At 39.7% G+C, this 27,665-nt stretch overlaps 2 protein-coding genes across 5 annotated transcripts; both read right to left on the bottom strand.

The window, feature by feature from the left end:
- Window positions 1–41: 41 nt before the first annotated feature.
- Window positions 42–16,547, bottom strand: col9a3 (collagen, type IX, alpha 3). Of its 2 annotated transcripts, XM_040152735.1 has the most exons (32): window positions 16,214–16,547; window positions 15,201–15,269; window positions 13,698–13,733; window positions 12,842–12,913; window positions 12,580–12,633; window positions 10,311–10,346; window positions 9,850–9,873; window positions 9,582–9,635; window positions 8,567–8,620; window positions 8,338–8,379; window positions 8,193–8,249; window positions 7,960–8,013; window positions 7,762–7,815; window positions 7,502–7,555; window positions 7,325–7,378; window positions 7,148–7,201; window positions 7,008–7,061; window positions 6,871–6,924; window positions 6,711–6,764; window positions 6,373–6,417; window positions 6,216–6,269; window positions 6,012–6,065; window positions 5,207–5,260; window positions 5,032–5,103; window positions 4,129–4,164; window positions 3,803–3,847; window positions 3,071–3,103; window positions 1,858–2,004; window positions 1,670–1,724; window positions 1,391–1,573; window positions 871–948; window positions 42–477 (listed from the first exon to the last, which is right to left on the bottom strand). In XM_040152735.1, exons 1-32 carry the CDS (start codon window positions 16,277–16,279, stop codon window positions 293–295), a joined length of 2,037 nt encoding a protein of 678 aa, XP_040008669.1. In that variant the 5' UTR covers window positions 16,280–16,547; the 3' UTR covers window positions 42–292. The 2 variants fall into 2 exon arrangements, with proteins under 2 accessions (XP_040008669.1, XP_040008670.1); XM_040152736.1 differs by lacking the exons at window positions 15,201–15,269; window positions 16,214–16,547 and having other exon boundaries at window positions 9,850–9,868.
- A 1,534-nt stretch (window positions 16,548–18,081) lies between these two features.
- Window positions 18,082–25,420, bottom strand: ogfr (opioid growth factor receptor). Of its 3 annotated transcripts, none has more exons than XM_040152738.1 (7): window positions 25,115–25,420; window positions 24,511–24,576; window positions 24,328–24,409; window positions 24,157–24,235; window positions 22,328–22,394; window positions 20,674–20,822; window positions 18,082–20,606 (listed from the first exon to the last, which is right to left on the bottom strand). In XM_040152738.1, the coding sequence occupies exons 1-7, from the start codon at window positions 25,238–25,240 to the stop codon at window positions 19,478–19,480; spliced, it is 1,698 nt and encodes a 565-aa protein (XP_040008672.1). In that variant the 5' UTR covers window positions 25,241–25,420; the 3' UTR covers window positions 18,082–19,477. The 3 variants fall into 3 exon arrangements, with proteins under 3 accessions (XP_040008672.1, XP_040008673.1, XP_040008674.1); XM_040152739.1 differs by having other exon boundaries at window positions 18,082–20,582; XM_040152740.1 differs by lacking the exon at window positions 25,115–25,420 and adding an exon at window positions 24,691–24,827.
- Between the last annotated feature and the right edge of the window lie 2,245 nt (window positions 25,421–27,665).

Here is a 27,665-nt window from a genome sequence, read left to right as displayed (position 1 = left end):
GGAGCAATGCAGTTGTTCTCTTGCACTCTTCCGTGCCTCTGTCCACTTTATTTCTGGATGTCATTGTGATGTTTTTGTCTCTCAGTTGTTCTGGTATTCATGTTACTCCTTGGATGTTCCTCTATTCCTCTCAAAATATCACACCTGTTGATGTTACTCTTCCCATCTTGTGATACATGTATTTAAATAAAGAGGACATTTTTGTGATCACTCTCTTCTTTCATTTCTTCCTCCCCTCACTTTTCACCCTCCCTCCTTGGGGTGGATTCCGTCAGGTTGCAGGAAGTCATGTTTAATGGTTTTTGGGGTTGGAGGATTTCCCAGCGACTGATGCCCCCTGGCAGGCTGATGTATCACAGATTCCAGGAGGTCCCTGGTGCCCAGTCCTACCTACTCTGCCTGGCTCTCCAGGCTCACCTGGATCTCCTGGAGATCCATCACGCCCATCTTTGACAATTCCAGGTACTCCTGGAAGACCTGTGGCAAAGTATTTTAGTTAATTTTAATTGCAAAATGGATCTAACAATTTAGCATCAAATATTAAACCCTGTTGAAAGACAATCAGAAAATCTGTCATGCCGGTTTGATGTTAATGTTACTAGCAGCGAAGTAGACTTTTCTTACACAGTATACGTTCACATCGTGACAGGTGTAATCAATAACATAAATGATAGCTCTGTTCCATTTGTGCCAGTAAACCATTCAAATGTCTGCCTTCCCTGGATCTGGCACATTTAAATGGAATGCAGCCATTAATAATCCTAGTTATGTCTATGTGTGACAAATCTGTATGTACAGTATAGTAACTTTGTAATTGGTAGGGAACAATGTTAAAGCCCATATTAGAGTGTGCTGTGTGAGGCCACATACCCTGGTATCCTTGGTCTCCAATGGGCCCATCAATGGCTTTGCCAGTGGATCCCTTGTCACCTGGCTCACCAACATCACCTGTTGTAAAAACAAATTTTTACTGCAGGAGCCTTAGGTTTGGAACCACTGCACTACACTACCTGGCGGTATATACAGTATTTTAAACTAGCAATGTATTGTTTATGCATTGATGGATCAGTATTAACTACCTAATAGTGTAATAGATAACAATGTATCAGTCACAGGGGCCATTTTTATGCAGAATAAGAATTTTTTCTTTTGATACATTAAGCAGATTTTGCTGACAATACTAATGTACTATTACTCAAATAGGATTTTGTATATAAGGCTTCTACTTGTAATAGAGTATTTTTACATTGTTAATTGGTACTTTTACATAAAGAATCTGATTTCATTGATCAGATCATGTCATGGTACAACTGAAGAGGCATTGATCAGTTGATTTTTGTGTTCCTACTGATAAAAGAGCAAAAATCCATCGAGATTTCATTTTTCATACCTCTGGTACCAGGGTCTCCAAGTTCTCCTGGCAGTCCCCTGTACCCTGGAGGTCCACGGGCACCTGGATGCCCAATAGAGCCAGCAACTCCTGGCTGTCCTGGAGACCCAGCAGGGCCTGGGCGGCCCACCATTCCAGGGGTCAGGGGTCTTCGAAGGTTAGCGGCCAGCTGTGCAATCTGATCTGCGTGATAGAAAACACCACAAGGTGAATTTCCAGCTTACCTTTTTATTCAACACTGGAATGAATTATGGACAAAGGTTAATTAAGATTTCTCACCATCAATCATTGAGCCGCACAGCTCTCTGATGTGCTGCTCACTTGCCAGTTTACCCTGAAGAGACATTTTTAAGTTTGACCTCATTCATGCAGTTTATTAAAAAATGTTAACATTTGATATGCTTCCATCAGTCAGAAGGTTTTTACAGTTTTATACATATTTAAAAAAAAAAAAGAAAAACACTCACGGGTACACCTGTCTTTCCTGCAATTCCAGGCACACCTTGTTCCCCTTGGAAGCCCATTGACCCTTGTTTTCCTGGAGGCCCTCTTGCACCGAGCTCTCCCTGTGGACCTGTCACGCCCTTAGGTCCCAGTTCACCCCGCTTCCCTGCCTATAATCAACAACCATTATCCTTTAAATAACTCATTATATTTTGCAAAAATGAAAAAAAAAAAAAAGAATTTCTAACTGGAGCTAAAAACATCTATAAGCCTCTGATTTGATCATTGACTAAACACCAGCCGAGGATCAAACTGGGTCTGCTGAGACAATGCGACGGGGGGTTCATATGGCGACTTTTTGTCTGATAATTACTCCAACGAGCACAGCAAACGGTATATGAGACTAAGAGAGGGATGCTCATCAGTCCTTTGTCTCTATTTACATAAATTGTGCTGCAGCTTAAATTGACTTGTCTCTCCCTCGTGGTGATAACAACAAATAGGCCAGTAAAGCTAAAGCAGCAATACCTATCTCTAATTAATCCTATTAAACCCGGAATGTGAGGCTGAAATCATGTGCAATGACTATGACAAGAGTGGGCAACAACTCAGAGCAAGGCACCAGTTTTTAATGTTCAGTGAGGGAGCAGAGACAGAGGGAGTTTGGAACAAACTTGTGCCGCTAATTACACCCACACACAACATCTAACTGTGTCTGTGCTCATAGACAGACATCTACTGCAGTGATTCCCAACCAGGGGTACTTGTACCGCAGGAGGTGTTTCTGCAGTTGCTTGGGGTTACATGGAAAGACTGTGGAGTAGTTCAACTCATTTGGAAAAAAAAAAATAGAAATTACAAACTGAATTAAAAAAAAATGGGCTATGGGTAGGGTTAGGCTCATATTGAGTCCGTTATAACACCTGAACATATATTTTAGGAGTGCGTGGAAGAGCAAGCAGTGAATTTGAAACAGTTGGCTAAAAATGATGGCTAAACAGTTCAAACAGTTAGCTAAAAATAATGGATAAATGGTTAAAATATTTAGCTTAAGGTAATATAAAAACAATTGAAATAGTTTGCTAAAAGTATTGGATAAATGGTTTAAACTAGGAAATTAGAAAAATGGTTTGGATGGAGCAGGTTAATGTAAAGGTGTGAAACCCTGCAAAAGTGTTAGAGGGTAAAAACAAGTAAAATACAAAAAATGTGAATGAAAACAGCGATGTAGCTCACCTCTCCTTTGTGTCCAACTGGTCCAAAGGGACCCTGAAAAAAAGATATAATTTTAGATAAATATATGTGAAAACTGCATGATTTGACATCAAAAAATGTCAAAGTGCTTTACAGATAACTGACAAGCTGATAATGTGAGTACAAATATAAACAGTAAAACAATTTGAGACTAATGCACATGAGAAATGGAAATAATAAAAGTGAAATAATAGAACCAATAAAATAGATTTAAAAAGTAGAAAATTAAAGGCACAAAACCCCACCCCCAAACATTTTAGAGCATAAATACAATAAAATTAATGATCAGATTTAATCAGTGGACGTAAAACATTATAGTCAAAAGCCTGGCTAAATAGACATCAGCACCTTCGGCTGCTCTCAGATCCTCAAGCAGACTTTACCAACGGCTCGGCGCATAAAAACTAAAATCTGTCTCACCAAAAGTTTTTATCCTGCACTTCAGTATAACTAAAAGACCTGTGCCAGAAGACCTGAGGGGCCAAACAGGCTTTATAAAAAAGGAAAATAATTTTAAATTAAAAAATGAAAACTGACAGGCTACCAGTTTAAAGATTTTAAAATAGGTGTAATAAGTTCTCTCCCTCTGTTCCTAGTCAGCAGTAAGGCAGCAGAGTCATGAATCCATTTTAAAACTAATTACTGCTAAATTACTGTGTTTGGATTCTGACTGAGGATATAGAATAAAAAATATGTATGAAAGACAATACTTACAGGTTCTCCGTTCTCTCCTGGTAAACCATCACTTCCTGCCACACCCTACAAAGACAACATAAGATCCTGAGTTATTTGATTAAATCTGACACAACTCCAGTTCGGTTTTGTGTGTGTTTTGTACATGACTGAGAATATTCTATAATTCTCCCTTGAGCTGATAAAAGACTTTCAGCTTCATCACTAAGAAAAACAAAAACACAGGCTGTTGTTTTGTAGTCATGAAACCCACGTAACAGCGTCTGAAATAATAATTACACACGTATAACCTTCAAACAGGTGGGTGAAGACTATCACAAGTCAGTCAGTGACTCAGAAATATTTACCATTTCTCCTTTAGCTCCATAAGCTCCAACTGGACCCTATAGGGGTTGAAGAAGGAGAGAGAAAGCGAATAAATGAGAGCCATGTAGAGACATTTGCAGAAGGCTGGCTGTGGGAGAAGGAAGGGGGGATAAAGGGAAGTGAGGTGGGCTATTTGAGGGGGACCAGGACTGGTATAAAGACCGGCTTTGTTCCTTCTTCAGATTCTGAACAGGAGGCCGCTTTGTGTTTGAGCTCTCTCCTGGCTGCAGTTTGAGTTTGTACCACTGACTGAGGAGGGACGACCTGGTTATTGCCATACAGTATCCTCCCATGAAGAAAGCTGGACAGCTACATATCTCTGCTGTGTCTGTACAGACACATTTGTCAAAGCTTTATGTGTGAATCTTAAAGTGTGGCCCTTAATGGCCATTTTTTGAGTTTTTGGGGCTTATACCTTTTTTTTTTTTTTTTTTGATTTTTAAATAATGTATTACTGGAGTGATTAGTCGATTGGGTGATCGACAGAAAGTTACTCTGCAACTAATTTTGATGATCAATTAATTGTTTTGAGTCATTTTTTAAGATAAAAAAGCCACAATTCTTCCAGCTTCTCAAAATTGAATATTTTCTTGCTTTCTTGGTCTACAAAGATAGTAAACTGGATATCTTTGGGTTTCGGACTGTTGGTTGGACAAAATAAGACATTGTAGGACATTATAATGGACTCTGGGAACTTTACAGACCAAATCGTTAATTGATTAATTGAGAAAATAACTGGTAGATTAATCAATAATAAATGAGAGAATGTGTTTTTATTATTATAAGAAAATAAATTAGTCGCAACCCTACGATGTATCAGGAATTACACTAGGTGGCATTAAACCCTGGGACACATTTCACATTGTCACACAGGTCAAACTCACCCTTTCACCAAACTCTCCACGGATTCCTGTTGGACCTGGAAGACCTGGATCCCCCAAGGATCCTTTTACCCCCTGCAGCAGATGACACACAAAGTCAGTAAGGTAACCAAAAATAATAATAATAATAATAATTTTAAGAAGAACTGATGATGATTAGTGATTTCATACAACTGACCTGATAGCCTTTCACTCCCTGAGGCCCCGGGTTGCCCGCTGGTCCAATACCTCCCTGTTGGAAATAGACATTGTCATGTCATCGTACCAGGAAACGCATATAGTAGTAAAACAACTGGTCGTTAATGACATCCCTCTTGGACAAGACGTTTTTTTCTTGTGGAAATTTGAGAGAAAAAAATTGACTAAATGGATTAGATGGTTGTGTGAGGTATGATTCATTATACAGTACAGTGTGCAATAGAAGTATGTTAATTCTTATGATGTTTTATTTTTTTTTCCTCGCTGCAGGGTCTGATGTGAAAAACAACCTCTGTTTATGAATTCCTCCTTTATGAAAATCTGCTCTCAACTCCACCTTAGCGAGCCACTGAATCAGCAGCAATACTCTTAGTGCCTCTGTAGCAGAATATCATTAATTTCAATGACCAGTAGTTTATTATCCTTCTATTCCAGTTTTATCTCATATTCATGCCGTATGCTGCTATGCAATGTGGTATTTTAAGATGAGTGCTTTATATTAATTCCTTTTATTTTTCAGTCATTGTGCATTCAAATATCCAAATTGGTTTTTAGAACTATATATAAAGTATAGTAGACTGAGTCTAAATTCTGTAAACTGGTTAAATTTAGCAGTTGGCCATCTGCAGCAGAAAGTTTCAGAATTTGGCTTATAAATGGGGCAAAGATTATTTTTAAATGTCATGAAAGATGTGCTTTTGAAGCTTTTATAGCTATACAAGAAGCACAGCAATTTGATAACAGATACATATACACTTTAGTTTATAGTGTAACCATTAACTCACAGCCACTCCTCTGGGTCCTGCTATCCCCCTCTCTCCAGGGATGCCGATCTCACCCTGAAGGGAGTAGAGGAAAGAAGTTGTAGACAAGTCAGGAAAGTTTAGAGGAGATCAGACGCAACATTGTCAAAGTTTCATGTTGGTAAATGTGAAACTTGTGTAAAAATGTAATCCAGTAATACCCCCAAAAGCCCATCAGATACATACAGGAATACCTGGCTCTCCAGAGGGTCCTGTCTCCCCAGCCTTCCCTGGATCACCCTGATGTAAAAGATAGAAGACAGAAGATAGAAGATAGTAGTTGTCCTCCATGGTCCTAATCTTAGCTTGAAGGTTAAAGTTTCTATTTGGTTGTAATACTCACAACTTCTCCTTTAGATCCCTTTGCACCAGCCTTTCCTTGTAGACCCTGGGACAGAAAATACGTAACAATGACCGTCTTTTCAGTTTTTAGGCAGAGAGCATGTTTAGGAGTACTCACTTACAATATTTTCATTATTATAATAATAATTGAGTTCTCCCATTCAGGAGTTGAACACAACTTTTTCACAAATCGCAAAACAGTGATTAGGAATGACTTTGAGAAAATGAGTGTGCAGAATGGTACTGAGAGAACAGAGAATCAAGGTGATGAGTGATTTAACTCATATCCTTTATTATCAATTAGACAAGAAACACCCAAGTCTACTTCACAATACTTACAGGAAGGCCATTTGGTCCTTTCTCTCCAACTACTCCATGGCGTCCAGCATCACCCTGTTAACACAAACAACACTGTGACCCTGACATCAGTCTTGCTATAGCAGTGGACTCACAACTAGGTTCAGCAAAACATCATACAGGAAGAAAAGGTGCAACTTACCTTCTCGCCATCTAACCCTGGTGTACCGTCTTTGCCATCTCTGCCAGGAATACCCTGTAGAAGACATCAAATATGAGCCCCATGGTTCTGGGTGGCAATGTATATTCAAAATGTATAATTTTCAGATATGCACTTACAGGCTCCCCTTTGGGTCCTGCTCCCCCTGGAGCTCCTTTGGGACCAATGGTACCCTGTTGAAAGACACATTAGGGTGTCATTTATACATCTGGTATATACTTGTGAAACTAATAGTCACAAGTCAAAGTCTTTTACTTACAATTTCTCCTTTGGGTCCTTTGAATCCCTGTGGTCCTTTTTCTCCAGCATCACCCTGGAGACATCAGATGAAACACACACAGCTATTCATTGATGGGACCAGCCGTCTATTCTAGTGGTAAACTACTATCCAACACTGTTTTTATATAAAGTGTGTTACAAACAAGGAGAGACTCACTGTTTTTCCAATGATGCCGGCGATGCCAGGCTTGCCTCTGAAACCAGCCAGGCCCTAAAGACAAACAGTATGAGGTCAAAGGAAGCTTACATGTTTGTACACAAATTTAAATGTCTGTATTGAGAGTGATAGGAAGGTGAAGCGGGGAGGAAAGATCATGTTATAAAGGTTGCTTACTCTGTCTCCCACAGGTCCCATTGGGCCCTGTAAACCTCTTAGACCACGTGGGCCCTGAAACACAACATTAGAGGATTGTGGGGACACTTTAAACCATAAAACTCACTCAGAATATTTCATAACTCCGCAAATGTTGTTTTGGTATGGTTATTAAATATCCAAACTCTACATGAGTAGACAACACGTGAAAAATAACACAAGAAAGGAAAACAATAACTGAAGTAATATGGATTTCCCTGAATAATCTTTATGTTACTCACCTGCAGACCCACAGTGCCGGGAATACCTGGTGGGCCAGGTGGACCAGCGTCACCCTAGAAACAAACCACGACACGTAGTGTAGCAACAAAGTAAGAAGTCACAGTAAAATGACCAGCTGTAGGTTAATTCTATCCTTATTTAACGTAATCAGCCACAGTGAATGCGGCCATAACATTTATGTCACATAATAAACTCACCTTCTCTCCATTTTTCCCAGGCTCTCCTTTGTCTCCTTTATGTCCTGTGTGACCCTACAGGAGCAAAAAGATTCACAGAAGTCACAGAAGTGAATACAAACATGAGTATGCATGAGGAAATGTATTGTGATAGTTCAAGGTGACATGAGTTTATATTCTCAGGGACATATAGAGCAGCATATAATTCAAAACAAATTTTAAAAAAAAAGAGCCATGACAGAAACTATATTTACCTTGAATCCTGGCATCCCAGGAGGACCAGAGGGACCAGGAGGGCAGATTGCAGGACACTGCAGAGGACAGAGACAAAACACTGAAGTCTGTATGCAGAGGACACAGCTTCAGTTCAGTGTCATTACGCTGCATTTGAAATCTTACCAGAAGGTCACCATTGAGATCATGAAGAGTACCAGGAAGACCCTGAGATAGGGAGAAATGACAAGAGGACAGCAAGAAATCAGTGCACTCCCGTCCTACCAGTTGATACGGTGCTTCTGTGAATTCACAGACATTCAACAGGAGATCCACTGGGTGGCAGTGGAAAAAAATAGGACCAAAGTGTACCAGCAGCACCAGTTATAAAGTATATAATGATGACTGTACTTACTGGGGGTCCATCAGGGCCAGGAGGTCCAGGAAGTCCCGGAAGACCCTCAGCACCCTGAGAATTGAGTAGAGGAGCAGCAAGTTTAGTAGCATCTTCAGCACCTCAGTCTTAAAAAACTGATGCTATTTTAGAGCCAATCTCATCATCCCTAGGGCGAACTTTCATCAGTCAGGAGTAGCATTTAATTTGAATATTCCAATGCTTGATCAACTACTCAGATAACAACTCAACCAATAGGTGAAAAAAATGAGATGTTCAATAATACTTAATTTGCCCCTTGCTGTATCTCCATAGACTACGGTAACCCTGACATTAGCTTAACAACAGTCCTAAGACTGACCCAAACTGTAATGTGTTACGTGCTAGGAGTGTGGAGTTTGAAAGATGTAGGCAGGGAGGGTCTATCCAGTTACTGTCTAGAGATCTCTGCCTTTGCTGGTATGATTTTGATCATTCCTATAAATTCATTCATAAATCTGAATTAATTTCTGACCCTGACAATAACTTATCTCCACACTGCCGCTTACAATACTGTAAGGTCCTCTGAAACTGAGTGAGCTTTTAATCACACATATGCTGAGTAGGAGCACTGGGCAAGCCAAGAAAAGCGTGACCCAGTAGAAACACAAGACCAGTCCACATACTGAAGTGTCCTTCCTTTCCAGTGGTTATTCTTATCCTCTTACGACCTGCTACAATACATGGAAATTTAGCACAATGTTTTGCTGGCTGATTTCAGCACAGCTGGTAATTAAAAAGATTACTGGATGTCTATCTGTATCAACTTTGCTGTTTCTGCTACAGAGGCTGGCGTATGATTTTTGCTGCCATTCACTGGTCACTTAATAAATTAGCTGGATGAAAAGTTGATGGAGTTTTCTGTGGCCAACTGGATGTGGAATTAAAGATAGAATAAAACTGAATAGATAAGAAGAATCTCGTTCTGGATCAGTGGATAAAGCTCCTCAATAAGGATGACAGGAAGTCTAACTGGGGACATAAGACAGATACTTACCACCGGACCCACGGGTCCGACTCCCCCTGGCAACCCGTTGGTTCCAGGAAGTCCCTAGAAACAAAAGACACTGGATGTTTGCAAGACATCAGAGTGCACATGCAGATGTAGCACACAATCTGGGCTACAACATAGTGTAACATGTACAAGCATACAGTCCCAGGATGCAGACAAGGAATATTGAAGTGGAAATAGTTGTACAAATACATCACCCTCTCCATCCTTCTACACATAAGAATGATTTAAAAAGGCGGTGCTGTGTACTCACGGGAGCTCCTGGTCTCCCTCTGCCCTACGGAAGACACAGGAAGGCAAATTAAGTCACAAACACCACAGGATGATTCGATTTTTTTCTCACAACGTCAATATTCACCACGTGATGTAATACTACATCAAATCCACTTTGAAAGTTTGTTGCTGGTTGTTGCCGCGAGGTGAATATGCACTTTTGCATTCCAGTTAGATCAAAACAAACTATAATCTGAATATTCATGGGACAATATGCGATACTGCCTCATCATCTTTTTGTTAACGGAGTCGGCTTTGAGCTCAGTTATCTGTGACTTTACAGAACTTGACCTCCTGAGATGATGTAGCCTGCCGTGAAATAGGGGTAACTGCTACTGATACTTTTTGATAGTCAGAGTGAGGTGGATGCATATATGAAGTAACCTGCTGTGTACCTGTGTGATGTTACTTGGGTGTTACATTGTATGCGGGGGTACTTACAGGAGGTCCAGGTGGCCCGGGAGGTCCGGACTCGCCCTAAAGAGAGTAAGGGACAATGCCACAATCAACCCTTCGGACATCATCAAGCAGCGCAAAAGAAAACTTACTTATGAACCCTCTGAACATAATGCTCTGCCATGTGAGAACACAATAGCAATTTAGATTTTTTTTTGCGTGCATAGTTGACTGACATTTGGGATCTGTAATTTAGAAAAAGTAGTAGGAGTAATCTTTAAACAGAAACTTAGTGTATACTCCAAGATTATGGTGAGGGTAAGAAAGTCTTGAGAAAACATCTGATATTATTTAGAGAATTACAAATAATTTTCATTAAGTATGTACAAAAATGAACAGCTCTGTCCCTTTATATTTTGCAGAGAGTACATAGAACCAGTGTGACTACTAATGGGGGGTCACCTATAATCTAATGCTTTTTGGTTATTTTAAGGGCGGTTACTGTAAGGGTTTGTGTGTGTGTGTGGTGCTTCACACAATTGCTAATCACAGACCATATAGACACAATCAGAGACAGAGAATGTTGCCATATATGGCTTTTTTAAAATATATTTTATAAATACCTTCAAATTGGTTAAAACTTATCTCATTGTAAGGAAATCAGTGTTGGAAATACACTTGGTATCTAAGGTGTTCTTTGACATGATTAATGCTCAACAGACAGATTTATGAATAAATTTATAATTAATGATTAATGAAGGTTTAAATTAAGAATGCCACAAAAAAAATGCCACAAAAACAGTGTTAAAAGAAGAAAAGGAAGATTTTTTTCTGCTGTAGGTCCTGAGAATGTGGAAGATCACAAATGCTGTGAGCAGTAATGAATTGTTAAAGATACTGATGGGAAAATCTCTGCACCTTGGCAATTACTGTGATTAATACGATAATTTCTCAAAATAAATTACCCTGTGTGGTTTTCTGTACAAAGAATAATTTATCTGCTTCGCATTGTTAACTGTGGAGGACACAATAATAACACCTTTGTGTTCTAAGTCTTCTTTTCTCCTTCACTAACTTCAATTGGTTTAGATGTTCCATCTATTATTGCTGTCAGCAAAAAAAATTACTGCTACAAACTTGTTCCATGGACAAATGACCAAATTGTGGGGCCCCTTACTCCTTCCTCTCTAACCTCGACGGGGTCATTTCTTCTCCTCCTCCTCCAACCCTTCGTGTAGCCTTCACAGCTGTATTTGTGTCGTCCGTGTTTGTGTTGCCCTCCTACCTCTGAGAGGTAAGAGGGCAAAAGACTCCAAATAAACAGGCCTAACACAGCGATGTGACACTTGTTTACTGCATTCCTCAGTGTGCAAACGAGACGTAAGGGCTATGCTGGCACACAAATCTCAAACTTACAGAAAATTATCTATGAATACAATATTAAGAAATTGTACCTAAAATAAGACGGAAAAACAAATCTGTATTGTGTTGTGAAAAGGAACAGTCATCATTTCTGTTAGCTGATTACTGTAGATACAATATGTCTGGTTTACTGTCATACATCAGCTTGTATTTTGTCTCACACTCCTCCTTCCTGATCCTGTTTGTCTTTGCACGACTCTTCAGCACTATGAGCCAGCCGTAATAGTGTAGTAATCTGAGTAATTAGGGACACTGGTTGATGCAAGCTTCCCCATTATGTTGAGTAATTAGTTGAATCACTTGGGGCGTTTGTCTGTCTTGAGAAGTGACTTTGCGTCTTTACAGCGGAAGCCCCTCAATATTTATTCTTTCAAATCTTATATTTAATGTGGGAAATAAAAATCTTCCAGTTTAATAACAAAAAATATAGCCGTAGTTTGATGTCACACATGTTGTAATCCTGTCTTCCCTTGTATCTCTCGGAGGATAACACCTGTTTCCCTCAGCATCAGGGCAACAGATCATCGTCCCCTTCAGTCTCACAGATTGGTGGGAAACAGTGCGCATTCCGGGCCGGATTAGGGAAGCGGCACAAATAAATCCAATTCTGATCCCTCATTAAAAATATTCCCACCAAGAGGCTGAGCCGGCCTGACAAATCCAGGCTGACAGAGGAAACACAGGACTTCTCCCTGTTAGACCCTCCTAAAGATCTTCATACAACATACATGTATGAGCAAACATACGTTTGCTCATGTTTTTGGTGAACGTTTGACTTCGGAACTAATGAGGGGGCAGCTCGAAGTAGAGAGGACTTAAAACTCATTTGCGTGCATCTATTAAGTGGATTCCTCAGCATCCCAGAAAGATCACAAGACTAAAACACACTTACTGCTTCCCCTGGGGGTCCATCCTTCCCGGCAGGACCATCGGGACCTGTCAAACCCTGAAAAGAAAGCACATCATTCAGCTGAACACATTGCATCACTGCTCTGCTGTTATTTTAAACGTGGTCAATAATCAGTCGTCCCAGTTTCGTAGCAGAAACCTCACTAGGTTTGGGCACTAATTCCTGACATTCCTTGACAAAGACAGAGGTGGTGTGTTGATGCTGGTGTATCTGTGTGTGCGTGAGTGTTTTATTGGACACTTACATCCACCCCTGGAAGTCCTGGCAGGCCTGGTTTTCCTGCTGCTCCTGGTATTCCTGCTTTCCCTTTGGGACCCTACGCAGACAGAGATTTATGAAGCACTGCACGAGAAACTCTAATTTCTGTTTTATTTATTTATATTTTTATCAGTTCAACCCTGTTAAAGCATTTTATTTGGAAGTAATTCCTTACCCAAATCAAGAGTCTAAGGCTAGAGGGTGTCATATGCTGTAGAGATTGAAAAGCCCTTTGAGACACATTTGTGATTTTGAGCTACATAAGAGATTGTGGGAAAATTATTAGGGAGACAACAAGGGTCCGAAAAGGGGAAGTGTGCTGTGATTTTTGTTTTGGCTCAAATTAGAGTAGTCTGTTTTTGTTTTTTTTGAGAGAGCAGGGAAGGGTCTTTTATTTCCCTCATGTCCTAAAATTATATTTTATTTTAGCCTTCCCTTTGCAATATAGTTAACAGTTACATAAACAGTATTGTTAAAGAGATAACTTTCCACGGTTGATAAAGAAGCACTTTGTCATATGCAGAGGACAACAGTTCTGTCTCTGTATCAGGGTTTTATCAGTAGAAGTGCACATTAGAAGTTCCATCAAGACTTTAAGGTTTAATTTGGGGTACACGATTAAACAAACTGTACCAGTTTTACACTATTATATTATTTTGAAATGCTGTGCAAAGGGTTTTGCAATTGCTGAGTTAAGACAGAGGTTCAAAGGGAACATAAATAACCCTTGGCAGGGCTTTAATTTTTTACAAACTAAAACATAAAGTTCAGTCCCCTTTACCCTCCCAGTAACTTGAACACAGTCCCTAAATAAAATTGGTATGATTTGTTGGAATACTTACTGCTTTCCCTTGCAGTCCAGCAGGTCCAGGTTTGCCCTGTTAATTACAAAGAACAAATAAGTATCAGTGTCATATAAAAAACATGCCTTTAATGCATTCATTCATCTTGAAAGCTCCAGATTAATCTAGGATTATGCAAATGAATGCACTTTAAATTCCACTGCCACACTGGCCCATAGACGTCCAGTCTCCACAGTGTTTGATTGTGGAGTCGGAGTTCCTGTTTCAAATTCATCAATATCTTAGTGTAATATCAACCACAGGAATATTAAAGTGACTCGCATCAGTCTATATGGGATATACTGTTTATCTTCTGCAGTGACTGGGGAAGAACAAACACTACTAAACTGACCCGATGCTGACTGGTCAGATGATAAAAGCCTCAGTTTGGTTTGGGTGTGTGTGTGTGGGGGGGTTGTTCATGGAGGAGGTGTGAGGTGAAACTCTAGATGGTCTCACAGGGTTGGGGAATGTATGAATGGGCCCACTGTGTGCCTAAACTTTACACGGAGTCACAGAAATATCAACAACTAAAAAAAAAACGCTCTGAGATTTTCCTACATGGACATTTAAGATTTACAAACTTTTTTTTTTTTTCCATTCAGCAGAAAAGTTTGACAAAAATCAAAGACATAAATATAAAGATGGTAAAAATGTAAAAGGATTTACAAAGTATGTCACCATGTTACTAAAGTTTTTCTTTTTACTTGGCTTCCATATAATCTAATTTCCTCTTATAACTTGTGCAAATGAAGTCTTACTGCATCATCTTTACTCATATTTCTACCATAACACCACATCCTACACACCAGCAAAACCCCTTACTCTAAAGAATCCGGGGGCTTGAATTTCAGTGGATTGTTCTCGCATTTATTGACAAGCTATGAGTTATTGTGACCAACTAAAGAAGAATTACAGGCCATCCACAGTATGAATATAAATCTATGCTTTGAAAGGCGTAATAGGAGAGGATCCTTAACCTGACAGTTTTTCAACACCTTTTCACTTACAGAAGTCCATTTAGTAGAGACACACCTAAACCCTGCCTACGTGACATCCCTGATTATGATTTACTACTTGTAGGTGGGGCTGTGGGAGGAGTCAATGTGATAAAAACTAACATCTAGGAACATTTTAGCCACATCTATGCACAAACAAAACACTTTCTACCAAAGGTAACTGAATTGGAATTTGATTTTGAAATACAGCATGAAAGAGATGTACAGCCGCTGAGCTGTCCAGTGAACCATCACTGTAGTGTCTGGGGCGAAAACTTAAAACATATTATTCTTATTTTTTTTTTTTTGGTAATCTTGATCTGTAACTTGACAATCATATTGAGGAGGAAAATATATTAGTTTATTACTCACAAAAAGAAAACGAGGAGCTAACTTTTTCTTTATCTACTTACTGCAGTTGGTTGATGGTTAAATCTTAACTGGCCAAAAGTAAGGAGGCACTTCAGCCTAAAATAAAGAAACTCTTGGAGCCTGTTCAACTCACATCAGTGCCATCCTTTCCTGGTGGTCCTGGGGGTCCTGGTGGCCCAGGAGCTCCTCTGGGGCCCTGCCTCTGCAACACAAAATTCATCAAAATCATGCATTTCTGTCCATGCGACTGTTCAGCATCCGCAGCTCATTCTCTCGCAGTCAGTTCAAGAAGAAATGTGTGGATCTGAGATGAACTGGATAAAACCGAAAGGGGCAGGATATGATTGGTGTCAAGACAGTGAAAATGAATGAGAACGAAGTCAACTCGGGACAATATTAACGAAATGTAAAAACACAGTCTAATTCTAAAGATGTAACTAGACATACATTATTCAATAAAACTGCAACACCACGAAAAATATGATGCAAATATGCGCAGGTAAAGATGCTTTACATCTCCCCTGACGCGCAAGAGGAAGGCTAAACTGAATTTCTACAAAATCGTAAATGAATCAGTAGTTCACAATTCATCTAAGCAAAATAAACTCAATTCACTGAGGACTTTTCTAAATGAGCCTCCGGTTTTAGCTCTGCCGGGGAGGCTGAACGAACAGAGATGGCATTGTGCGCTGCGGCACTGATCTCCGATCCGCGCATTCCACAGGTTCAGGGAACAACATAACCCCGACTTCGTCCAATGGTGCCAAAGGCACAGCCACCTGCAGACAATTAGGCGGATTTGAGGGAGCATAGACAGGCCTTCGGGAGCAGGGAGGCACAATACAGACCATGTTGACTCAAATGAGGATTGAGAAGAAGAGTACGTTGCATTTGACCGTGCAGCCAAGAGAAAGTATTCAGGGAAAGCATCGCAGGTCGGGCCCGAAGCAGCTGTAAAGGGAGAGAACTGCCATCATCAACACAAGAGTTCGGCTCTATTGTCAATAGGTGGATCCGCGGGTCACGTAAACTTATACTGACAAATTGAGTGACTTAAACGCCACCGGCAAAAGCCCCACACGTCCCCAAGAAGACGTGCTGCAGGCGGCTAAACGGACAGAAGGATGCCACACTGGATAACCATACCTGGGCCGAGGATGCTGCTAGTAGCTGGCACAGTACGAGCACCCAAAGGGCAGAGAACGCCGCCATGGCTCCCCGCTCTCCCTCACGAACCCGAGTTTATGTGGAAAAAAGGTCAACTCCCCGGTTCCCGGTCCTCTCTCTCACACTCCCCCCCAGCGTCCGCGACGGAGCCCTCCTTCACCTCACGGCGCACAGCTCCCGAATGGCTTCCTCTCTGGTTCCAGATAAACCCGAGCCTCCGGCCGAAGGGGCTGAACTCAATCCAGCGCCCTGTGTACAAGGGATGAGTGGGGTGAGGAGGAGTGGGACTGGTAAGGGAGGCAGCAGGGAGAAGGGAAACCATTTCGGACAGCGATAAAGTGGGCCGAGCTAAAGATGTTAAAAAATACGCAGGGGTCAGTGCTTTGACCAATTACAGGCCGCCCTGAAACACAAATCCTCCAGGACTGCAAGGTAGAAAAATTTCGAGGTCTTTATGGGCTCTTTGGTGGTACCATGCGGGACAATTACTTAAAGGGCAACCCCGAGCAATTTAGCAATGAACGTGCTTAAAGTTTGGTTCCTCACAAGAGACAGATCTTTTAAAAAGAGAGATCAAAACGGAAGCAGCAGAGGCTGAAGTATCCTGGTGTTTAGTCCATGGTATAGATTAAAGGTCCAGAAATGCTGGATCCTACATTTCCCCCTAATAAAACTCAACAGCATATTTTAATTAGACATCCTTCCCAAGCTTAGAAAACCCAGAGGACATAACTATGGCATGAGTGATATGTAAAATAGGTGGTTTCCCTTTAACCAATCAGGTTTTAATCAGCATGAAATCTGAATTTTAAAAAAAAGACCTTTCCTTAAGACCTCACAGGCCTTTCAGTCTAATCCAACGTGTTTTAGGGGTTCTTTAAAGCACCAGACAGTATATAGAACCATTCCGGCATGAACCCTTTTTTTTGCAGCAGTGTACAGTGGATGGATGAAAAGTATGGCTCCATCTCAGGTAATGACTCATGTATTGATTCTCTACCTGTCCCCAGACTAGGGCTGCAACTCATGAACATTAACAATTAAACTGGTTATTTTCTCAATTAATGGATAAATAGTTTGGTCTATAAAATTTCTAAAAATACTGGGCAATCAGTTTCCTAAAAGCCCGAGGTGACGTCCTTAGACATCTTGTTTTGCCCGATAAACAGTCCAAAACCCAAAGATATTCAGTTTACATAAGACCAAAAAAAACACAAAACACCACACACACACACACACACAATCAAAGGTCTTCCCTGAATGTGAACAATGAATGTTTGTTGTTTAACTAAAACACTACCCTACCAAATTACATCATCATAAATTTGGACACACAAACAAAAAAATACAAAAAAAAAAAAAAAAAAAAAAAAAAGAAAATACAAATTTATTATTAAACCATCAAAATCAAAAAAAAAAAAAAAAATGAAAAAAAATATATATTATCCATCCACACAGAGACAACAACATATAGTGAGAGTGCTTCTAAAAAGAATAAAGAAAAAAAAAAAAAAAAAAGAATTTTTTTTATTATAATATTCCCGGATGGGTAGAGATATAGATATAGATAGGTGGTGACAACGACACAACAAAAAAAACTCCGCTGCTTTTGCTGCTGCTTTAACTGTCCTCACACCCTCGACTCCACACTGATCCTGAGGTCTGAACAAGCTGTGTTGCATCAATATCTCGAAGTTCAACGTCTTTCTTCTGGGAAAAAAAAAAAAAATCAAAGAAGAATCTCAGGAATAGGATCAGAAACTGACAGTGTTATCCTGAGAACTGCATTTTAATAATTGATGAGGACTCAGACTTTGGCTAAACAGATTAACGTCATAAAAGCATCAGAAAATAGTATAACTTTATTTTGCTTAGTCAACAGCCAGGTATTTACTAGGAAAAAAAAAGTCATATATAAAGAATTCAGCACTTTTGTAAAGTTAGTACCATTTCATTATGTAATTACCATAAATTCAACAATTAATATTCAAAATTAAGTGCAAATATAAAAAGACGCATCAGTATAACCACCTTGGCTTCTAAATATCCATGGTCTGCACCCATCTCAAATTAACATACAGTGGACTTTAAATTATAGCCAAAGCTAGTTCTGCCGAGAAGACATGCGTATTGTACAATCAAGCAGTCTTATCTCATTTCTGGCAGTTGTTCAAAAGGTCTACTTCCCAAATCTGCATGAAAACATGCAGATGTGCAACATTATTGAAATATAACTTAAGTGACATTCAGTCTTAAATCCATTTGAACAGCAGGGTCCAGTAGAAACACAAACCAAAACAGAAGTAGATTTTACTTTTACAGCTCAAAAAGGAAAAAAAAAAAAAAGGCTCTTCCAATTAATTATTTCTCAGTGCAAAAAACTGTTCAATTGTGAAAGTAGTAAGGTGTTAAAAATGCTGAAATCATCATTGCATTGACATACATTAATAATAGTGCTTTATGTATTCTGTAGAGATATTTACTGTCAGTTGCTGACAGTCTTAGTCGTTACTACCTTAAAGGATACGTCTGGTAATATTGAATATTTTTCTTATTGTCAAGAAATCCCATGAAAAGACCAAAACTAACGATGAATTTATCCAACTCACAAGTATCGTCTGTGTAGCCAAAGCCTGATTATAGCTTATTCCTCCGTGCCGTCTTCGACTGTTGTCCAGAGGCTATGAAACCCATAACGAGGCCGCACTGTTGCACAAGATGACACGCTCCTTCATTACAATAAACATTGGGCACTGTCGTTTATTTTAAGTCAATGCCACATTCACCATCCTGCTGCTGTGTAGGATCCAGCTGTAAAACTAAATAGCCTTTTAAAAAAATAGAACTATATATTCTTGACCTATTGTTAAAGATGCATGTCTTTAAAAGGAAGTGTAACAGACAGGGTGGGGAAGTCAGAAAGTACTGAGGGACCAACTTACGCTTCCATCACTTTTGATCTTTTCATGGGATTTGGTGAATAAAAAACCCCCAGAATATAGAATATCAACAGCCTTATCCTTTAATATTATCTGATGGGCATGTAGAAACTGAGTCACATCCAATCCCACATTTGGTGAATTAATCAATCCATATACTCCTTCAAAGTGAAAAGACTCAACATCTAAACATCAAATACAGTAGAAATAAGGCCCAGAAAGTCTTTTCAAAGTCATACTCTGTCCCTATATTAAGTTTCATTTAAGCTCAATTTAATTTATTTTCTCCAACCATTCAGTTCATTCACGAATTCCCCACATTTTGGTCTGAGCTCGAGGGGTTTGATGCCATATCAATATCCTCCAACTCCTTCCCATTTCTCCTTTCATCCACAGGTTTTTCGATGCTTGTCAGTGACCCATTTGTTGCTGACACATTTTCCTGTGACGTGTCTTCCTCTTCCTTTTTATCTGGCACGTGATTAAATTCAGTCCTTGGAATTTTTTCCTCCCTTCCCAAAGAAAGAGAGGGCGAGTACTTTGAAGTCTTAAGTAGGGTTTGCACTGATGGGCTCGTTTGACCAGTGGATTTATTAGCAACAGATTTTTCCTCCATCTGCCCAATGGCTGAGTCCCCAGCAGAGCCATTACTTGGCAGCACCTTGTTATCTTCTCTCTTCTTCTTCGGTGGTTTTTCAGTGTCTATGTCCCCATCTGTTTGCATACCGTTGTCTGGTTCATGGATGGTGTCCTTTGAGTTGTCGGTAAATTTGCGCTCACTGTCTGCACTTGGCTCAGTTTTTGCCGCCACAGTGTCAGGACTGGGCGACTGATCCATTTCATCAACATCATCTGTAGAGTCATTTCCATTCCCCAAAATCTCATTATTAGACTCAGTCTCTGCGTTTCCATTTCCTACAGTCTCAGCTTCTGGTTTTTGCTCAGGGGATGCCTCTGACAGTTTGTTTTTGTCTTTACTTGCTGTTTTATCAGTTCCTTTCTGAACCTTTGTAACATTATCCAATCCATCCTCTTTTTGTTGTACAATGGCTTCTCCATCTTTGCTTTTACCCCGGGAATACACTTCTTCCTTTCCATCTCCATTCCCAATGGCATCAGATCTTTTCTCTGCCTTCCTGAATTGTTTCTGAATCTTTCTGGGACACCATACAAACTTATCCTTTGGCTCAAAGTGATGGTAGGCAAAGCGCACGAGCTCCTGACGTTTCTGCCTATCCAGCACAGCAAACAAGAAATAGTCAAGCACGCTGCGTTTAACACTGCTAAGAGTCTTTTTGACTAAAGTCTCTTCGAGAAAAAAGCGCACAAGTGGGGCCTGATAGCGCTCAAATCCCAGCTCCCCGAGGCTCTTCAGGATGCGGGTGATGCGCAGGTTGTTGTGCAAGTTCCTGCAAGAGATTAGACATTTGAGGCTGAAATTACAAAAGGTAAAATGTGCATATCTCAGACGTTGTTTATGTGAGAATGTTTAATATTTACCGCTCCAGGTTTCCAAAGCGTTCCTTCCAATTTTCTGCGCGTTTCACTTCACCTGTCTCTTTGTTGACCAAACGGATGCCATAGAAGCCCAACATTAGTTCATAGGACTCAACTAGTCTCCTTTTGGCGTCCTCATTCTTCTTAAAGGCCTGAATAACATACACAGTAGAGATAAAAATATAAATTACAAATAAAAATAAAAAAATAAAAACATGTATGGTCACAGAATGAAAACATGCAAATAAATACATGAAGTTCAATATGCTAAGCATATCCAGTAGGTTTGCATCTCCCCCTGGCCAGCTATTGGTATACAGTTAATACACGTTTTCTAACAACATTTGTACAAATGCTCTTAAATTCTCTTGGCTTATTGATCAGTCTGTAAGCAGTGTGCTATCTATTAAATATCCATCCATCACAAAGCGAAAGCATAGTAAATAACACAAAGAAATGTTCGAGGCAGACATTTTACTCATTAACTCCCAATAAACCTAAAATGAAGCAGTAGTGGTTCTTGTGAGTTTCATGAATATGCTCTGATCTACTGTGAATGTCAGGTGCCATTTCAGCCAGAAAAGATTATGTTAGGTAAGAAGAGGGAGTCGAGGACAGATCAGATAAATTACAAAAAAAATCTAATTTTTTAATCTAAACACAATCACTCATGAACACCTGAAGAACCTTAGTGTTCATGATAAAAGTATAGACTTAAAAACGAACAAAAACAATAAAAACTTCGATAAATCATGTAGCTTTTCTTTCCATCTTGGAGGCTCTGGAGCTTCTTCAGATGCTCTTAGTCTACTACAAGTTGGAAAGAGGCACTCAGTAATCTACGATCATTTTTTAAGGGCATCATCAGTTACGATGTAAATACGTTTTAAGCTTAAGAGGGTTCATAAGATCGATTTCACGATCATCTTAGCCTTTTAGAGACATTACTGTCCACGATGAGTTGACATAACTACACTACTAGAGGATAGTAGTTAAAATGAACTCTGAGTGTGGTAGAGGTTTTTATTAAAACTGCAGAACTGCTACTGAATTTAGTGCAAATGAAGGGGGGAAAAAATAACTTAACACAATGCAATATTTCCAACACATAATTTTATCAGAAATGCAGCTTTCAACTTCTGCTTAAGTAGTTTTTTGGGGAATTTTTGCCTTAAATTTGAAAATGTACAGTGGAAAGGTGACTTTAAATGAGAGGACACAGAGGGGGGATGACATGCAACAAAGGTGTGAGTGCCTTAAAAGCATTAAGTGTTGTGTGGGTCTAGCGGTTTAACTTCTGTGGCTTGTTATGGACAGAATTTATCACTCAGCAATGACTGAAGTGCTTTTAGAGAAACTAACAGATTCTTGATTTTCTGTTTGATTCAACATGGAATTTGGAGCCTTTCTAATGTGACATCTCCAGCCAAAGCATTAGAAATACACTGATGCTTTGGCTCAATGGATGGCATTTGATTCTGGCTTCGTACTCATCAGCTATGACTTTGTAGCATCAACATAAATGGTCAAATAAATTTGTTGTGTTGCTTTATGTTGTGCCAGAAATTGCAAGTCACTGTTGACAGCCAATTCTTCACAGTAAACTGTTTGGCTGAGCGTTCATTTAAAGACTTGTTGTTTCCTATTATACCCTTACCTCAATTTCCTTCTTGGTGAGTTCTGAAGCCATGTAATTAACCCCCGGTTCTCGCAGTGGAAACAACCTTACAATTGCAGAGGATTCACGAGAGACACAACACAAAACCAATTAACATCTAATGAAACTGTACTCTAATTCAATGAAGATGATGTCAGCTGTCCCTGTGACTGTTCGTATCACAAACATTAAATATTTTCCTGGTGCTTCATCCCAAAAAAAGAAGCCACAAACAACTCTGAAGCGCCGTGACTTCAGAAAAGACATCTTTCTAATAAAAAGTTTAGAATCAGCGCACAAAACTCAACACTAGCTGGGATTCACGAGAGACACAAGTCTTTTCATTTTGGCTGAAATCATTCCGACTGAAGATTTCGGTCTGCTGTTTGCGTGCGCCTACACATTTAATCAGAAGAGCTGTGTGAAAAACGCGAAAGCGATGGATACATCATGCATTCGCCGTCCTCAATGGCTATCTCATCTCTTTGGCACGTGTGTGATCAGCTCTCTGAGAACGGATTTCTATCATGTATTTATCTATTAGAGGACCAATTAAGCTTGGAAGCCGCCATTTTTGGCAGGTGGAGAAACGTACGTCCCCACGCATTTATGTCGAGGCGGAGGGAATGCGCAGAAAGAATGCAGCCAGAACGCAGTAATCAGAAAGTAATCAGGTTTAATCGTTTACATGGTAAAGTATTTCTTTTGATCGGGTTATGAAAAGGTTTAAACTACCCCTCTGCAACCAATTGAAGTTTCAATCTGTTTGGGCTTCTTATTCCAATTGAAGGGTTTATATGGAGCATTTTTGTTGTGTTTGGGCTCTTAAACCAATTATAATTGGAATATTAGGCTCCATGTAAACGTACCTAGTGTGTAACAGCATGACATATGTGTCAACTTAATCACAGTTTCTCTTTAGGCAAGCTGTAGTGATGGGTAAGACTGGCAAACTGTCATCAGGCCCGTTGAAATTAAACTGCTGTAATGTTTGGAGGTTAATCTCAGCGTTTTGAAAAATTAAATGTAGAAAGATCATTCAGATAATCATCAGATCTGTAGTCAGTGCATGAGAAGGGTTTTTTTTCCTTGATCATTTCATTTTGAACAATGAGCTTGAGAAAAGATACTTAAACAGTGGAGGAATGTGTGCTATTTTAAGTTTTTTTTATCACTAAAAGTGTCTAAAGATACACACATGATGGTGCAGTACACATTAGCGCTGCATACTAATTTTGAAGCATACATTGTGTCTGTGTCCCACTTCCATACTACATACTAATTGTATATAATAATCTATATACTAATCCTTGTAGTATACTGTTTTTGCAGTAAACAAGCAACTGACGTAGTTAAACACTTAACAAAAGAAATGACAACATCCGCACTGAATGATGTCAACCGCACTGCGACTTTAGAATCACACTGACAATTAAACTGCACAAAGAGATGGCAAAAAAAGTCATTTTTCTTTTTTGCTTTCTGAGGTGTCACGGGAGCTGTTTCACTACCATCGTCAATTAAGTTGATTTGTTTTCGGAAGTGAGAGGCCCCTTCATTTCTATTGTTCACAGCATTGTGTGTCATAATCAACAGCACACTCAAAAAAAAAAATCAAGAATTTTTTAGTATGCACACCAACTATTTTGAATATTAGTTAGTTTAATCACTTTTCCAGCGTAACCACACTACTTACTTAAGAGATTTAAAATAAATGTCAAGATATTGGAAACATCCAAATTTAGAACAGTCTTGGTACAGTAGCTCAATCCATAACTCAGCACTGCAGAAATGCAAGACACACTCCCAAAGGGTTAAATAATACATACCACTGAATGTAGGAGTGAACTCTCTCCAGTCTTTTGTAGTCATTTTTCCAATCCTTAAGAAATGACTCAATGTATATATCTGTGCCAAATAAGAAAGACAGCAGAATGTGACCGCACACACTATTTTCCCATAAAATGAAAATGTCTTGTAAGAACGTCTAAATACATTACCATCAGGAGCGGAGGGAAACTTATTGAGATAAAACTGCAAGTTGTTCATTTTGTCTTCTGAGCACTCATCATCTGTAAGATTCTGTCAAAACAACAGGCAAACAAATAAACAAAACGTAATTTGATTACTCTCAGTTGTTATAAACAAGATGTTTGTTGCTGCAATATGTTGCTGTTACTTACTGGGTATCCTCTTCTGTAGTTCTGCATGTCCTTTGCTGCCCTCACGTTTCTGTGCGTATGATGCCACTGCAAGTAAAAGTTAAAAGTAAAATAAATGCATCAAATGTTTCACCGCTGTATGAATTGTGCATGTGTGTGTGGAGGTGGTGGTGGTGGTTTCGGGGAGGGTAGCATTGTTACTCAGAGCTGATGCATCCTAATTTAAAGCAACTGTGACAAGTCGAGTTATCATTACTAATGATGCCACAACCTGTAGTGTCTCTAATGACAGCAGAAACCTTGCATAACGTTATACAAGTCGACATATATATGGCCGAGCTAATCAATGTACCACCCCGCTCACTGTAAGCGGCCCAACATTAACATATAAACGCAACGCCGGGGACTTTAAATCCTTCAGAGCTGAGCTAACGTCAACGGCTAGCTAGGCTAGTTAGCAAGCCCGCAGCAGTCAGGCATAAAGCTAACATTAGCTTTCCAGTCATGGCAATAATACGAACGCCTGGCCGGGTGCGAACGCAGCGACTCAGGAGTCAACATGCTCCACGCTGTGACAGCCTTTAGGTAAGCTGCGGTTTCGCAGAGTAAGAATGAAAGCACGTACTAAAGTCCAACCAGATTTGTTTTTGTCTTGACTTGACCGACGGGTTTGGCTCTCTCCGGCCGGGTCGTCTCCATCACTCTCTGTGTCCCAGGTCGAGTCGTACTCACAAACACAGTCGTCCTCCATGATTAAAAAACACAAGTTGTATGAGTAGCTAACGCTAAATAAACGTGTAGCCCGGTTCAGCACTACAAACGGACACGAATCAAGTTACACTTGCATGTTCAGGTAAGACGGGGACGGCCCTGACCATCCGTCTTTCCAGTCTACCATCGTCAGACAGCGGCACCGTTGGCGGCTGCAGTGCTGATGCTGCCTTCACGCACTCCCCCTAAGTAGCAATTATCTAACCTCAACACTACTTGACACACATTTGCGTTCCAAATTACTTTGATAGGAAACGGAATTAGTCTTTAAAGACATGGCTTTTGTGGCAACATATGCTCAAGAGAAAAACACTGAAGACCTGTATTGTTGAGTTTCTGCCTCACTTTATGACCAGGTAGCTACAGTTCTTCATCACTTAGCCCCAGGGAGGTATTTTTTTCCTTTTGGATTAAACATGCTATCCTGTCAAGTGTTGTAAGATAAATATCACAACATTACAGTGTTATTTGGCACTTAATTACGTGTTATTAATGTGCTTTCTAATGAACGTGTCGATTTATCCGACACAGCCTGAAGGCGGCACACTTGCTGTTTTGGCTGATGCTGATAAAAGCTGCAAACCAGCTGATATGAGTCAGGCAGCTCATCTTAAGTACAGGAGAACTCTCACTTGACTATTATGTAATCCAGAGCATCAGTCATGCTATGATTGTTGTACTGATTACTAATAAACCAACAAATTTTAAAATCAATAACACTATATAAAATAACATGAGATCTATTTTATTAACCTCTTAATGTGTAGTATAGCCTTTTTAATTTCTACTTTAAGTAGCTTTAAGGTTATTAAAATCATCTGAAATTCGGATGTATATATTTTGTGTCAGCTTTTTCCAGGTGTTTGTTAAAGCTAAATGATGTCTACTCAGAGTGAAATATTTAAACCCAAGATATTGTGTTTTTTTATGATTGCACAATAAAATCAGATGTAAGTATTCTACATATCTTGTAAAGTATTTTTATACACATTTACCCAAAATTCAGCCTAAGGTATCTTTGGAAACTCTGGGATCTCTACAGGAATTTAATATAAAGTCCTGTGATTTTGATGAAACGTTTGTAAAGAGTAAAGAGTTTGTAATGACAGGTCCGACGACAGCCCCCTGTTTATTAAGGCGTTAACAAATGCAATATTGTGGGAATATGAAGGGAAAAAAATGAGGAACAGCAGACCAGACTCGTAAAAGACCATAAACTCATTAAGACCTAACAGCAAACTGATATTGTATAACAGCCTACATATTAAAATATTTTTAACAGATACTGAATGTTTGTCTGTTTGTTAGCAGAATGTCTCACTAAGATTTGTAGGCCAGATGTGCCAGTGGCCTGTGGCCCAAAGTTAATGAGATTTTGATGATGATCTAGATTTGGGAAATTTGTCAAGATCTAACATGTTTTTCATTTAAGTCTAAATATTACACTGCTTTTGAGGCAGATGTAAAAATGAGAAAACCACTATCTTCAACGCTTGCTGCTAAATTATTATATTTCCATGTCTGTGGGGCTATGTTTGGTTTGGGATGAGGTGACAGGCATGCACATACCCACAAGAGATAGTGAGACAATAATGTAGATTATGACAACTCAAATACCTGTAAAAACACTGCAGAAAACCAGTACATAATGTTTGACATACCATTGAGAAGAAAATCAGCTGATTGACTTCCAGCTGATCAACTTTCCAATAACAAATGTTCAACAATCATTTCATCCATAGCCCATGGTCCTCCTGACAACTTTTGTTCCTGGGGCTGTGCCCGGCTCGTTCAGTAATCCATCCATGGTTATATCAGAGACGTTCTCACATCCTTATTTGACCTGGTGCACCTTTAAAGCAGCCTGTCTTCACCCAGGCAGAGAGAAGATACTCAGGAGCATGACCCGGCCTTATATCTACATTGTATCTGCTCAGGTTAAACTACAGTGGCTGGTCCTACTGGCTTGATAGGCAGCTTCATCTGAATGCCAGCGGCTGGTCAGCTGTCCTGCAACCATCACTGTATAACTGGTTCCACTAGTCTTACCAATAGCCACTAATAGGCAGCCCCTGTGGTAGGAGAAACTTTTCGGAAAGGCGAATTTATGAAGATCTTCATATTTGAAGATAGATCATATTCAATATTGTACAGTTTGAACATAGTAACATGAGCTTTAGAAAGCACGTCACACACAACCCCCCCACCCACCACCACCACCATTAGAATGTTTAAATAGAATAGTGTATTATCACAGGGGATTCAATGTTGAATGGCAGCTGGTGTGGGTTTCTATTTTTGGTCCTAGTTACTGTGGAAACCAGAGGGCTCTGCAGGCATCCAGGATTTGCTGTTTGCTATTTAGTGCCTCTGCTTTATAAAATGGATTCCCTATTGCCTTATTC

Source organism: Xiphias gladius, chromosome 18 (genome assembly GCF_016859285.1).
Source record: "Xiphias gladius isolate SHS-SW01 ecotype Sanya breed wild chromosome 18, ASM1685928v1, whole genome shotgun sequence".
NCBI lineage: Eukaryota > Metazoa > Chordata > Actinopteri > Istiophoriformes > Xiphiidae > Xiphias > Xiphias gladius.
Note: the sequence above shows the minus strand (reverse complement) of the source record. Positions and strands in the feature narration are given on the sequence as shown.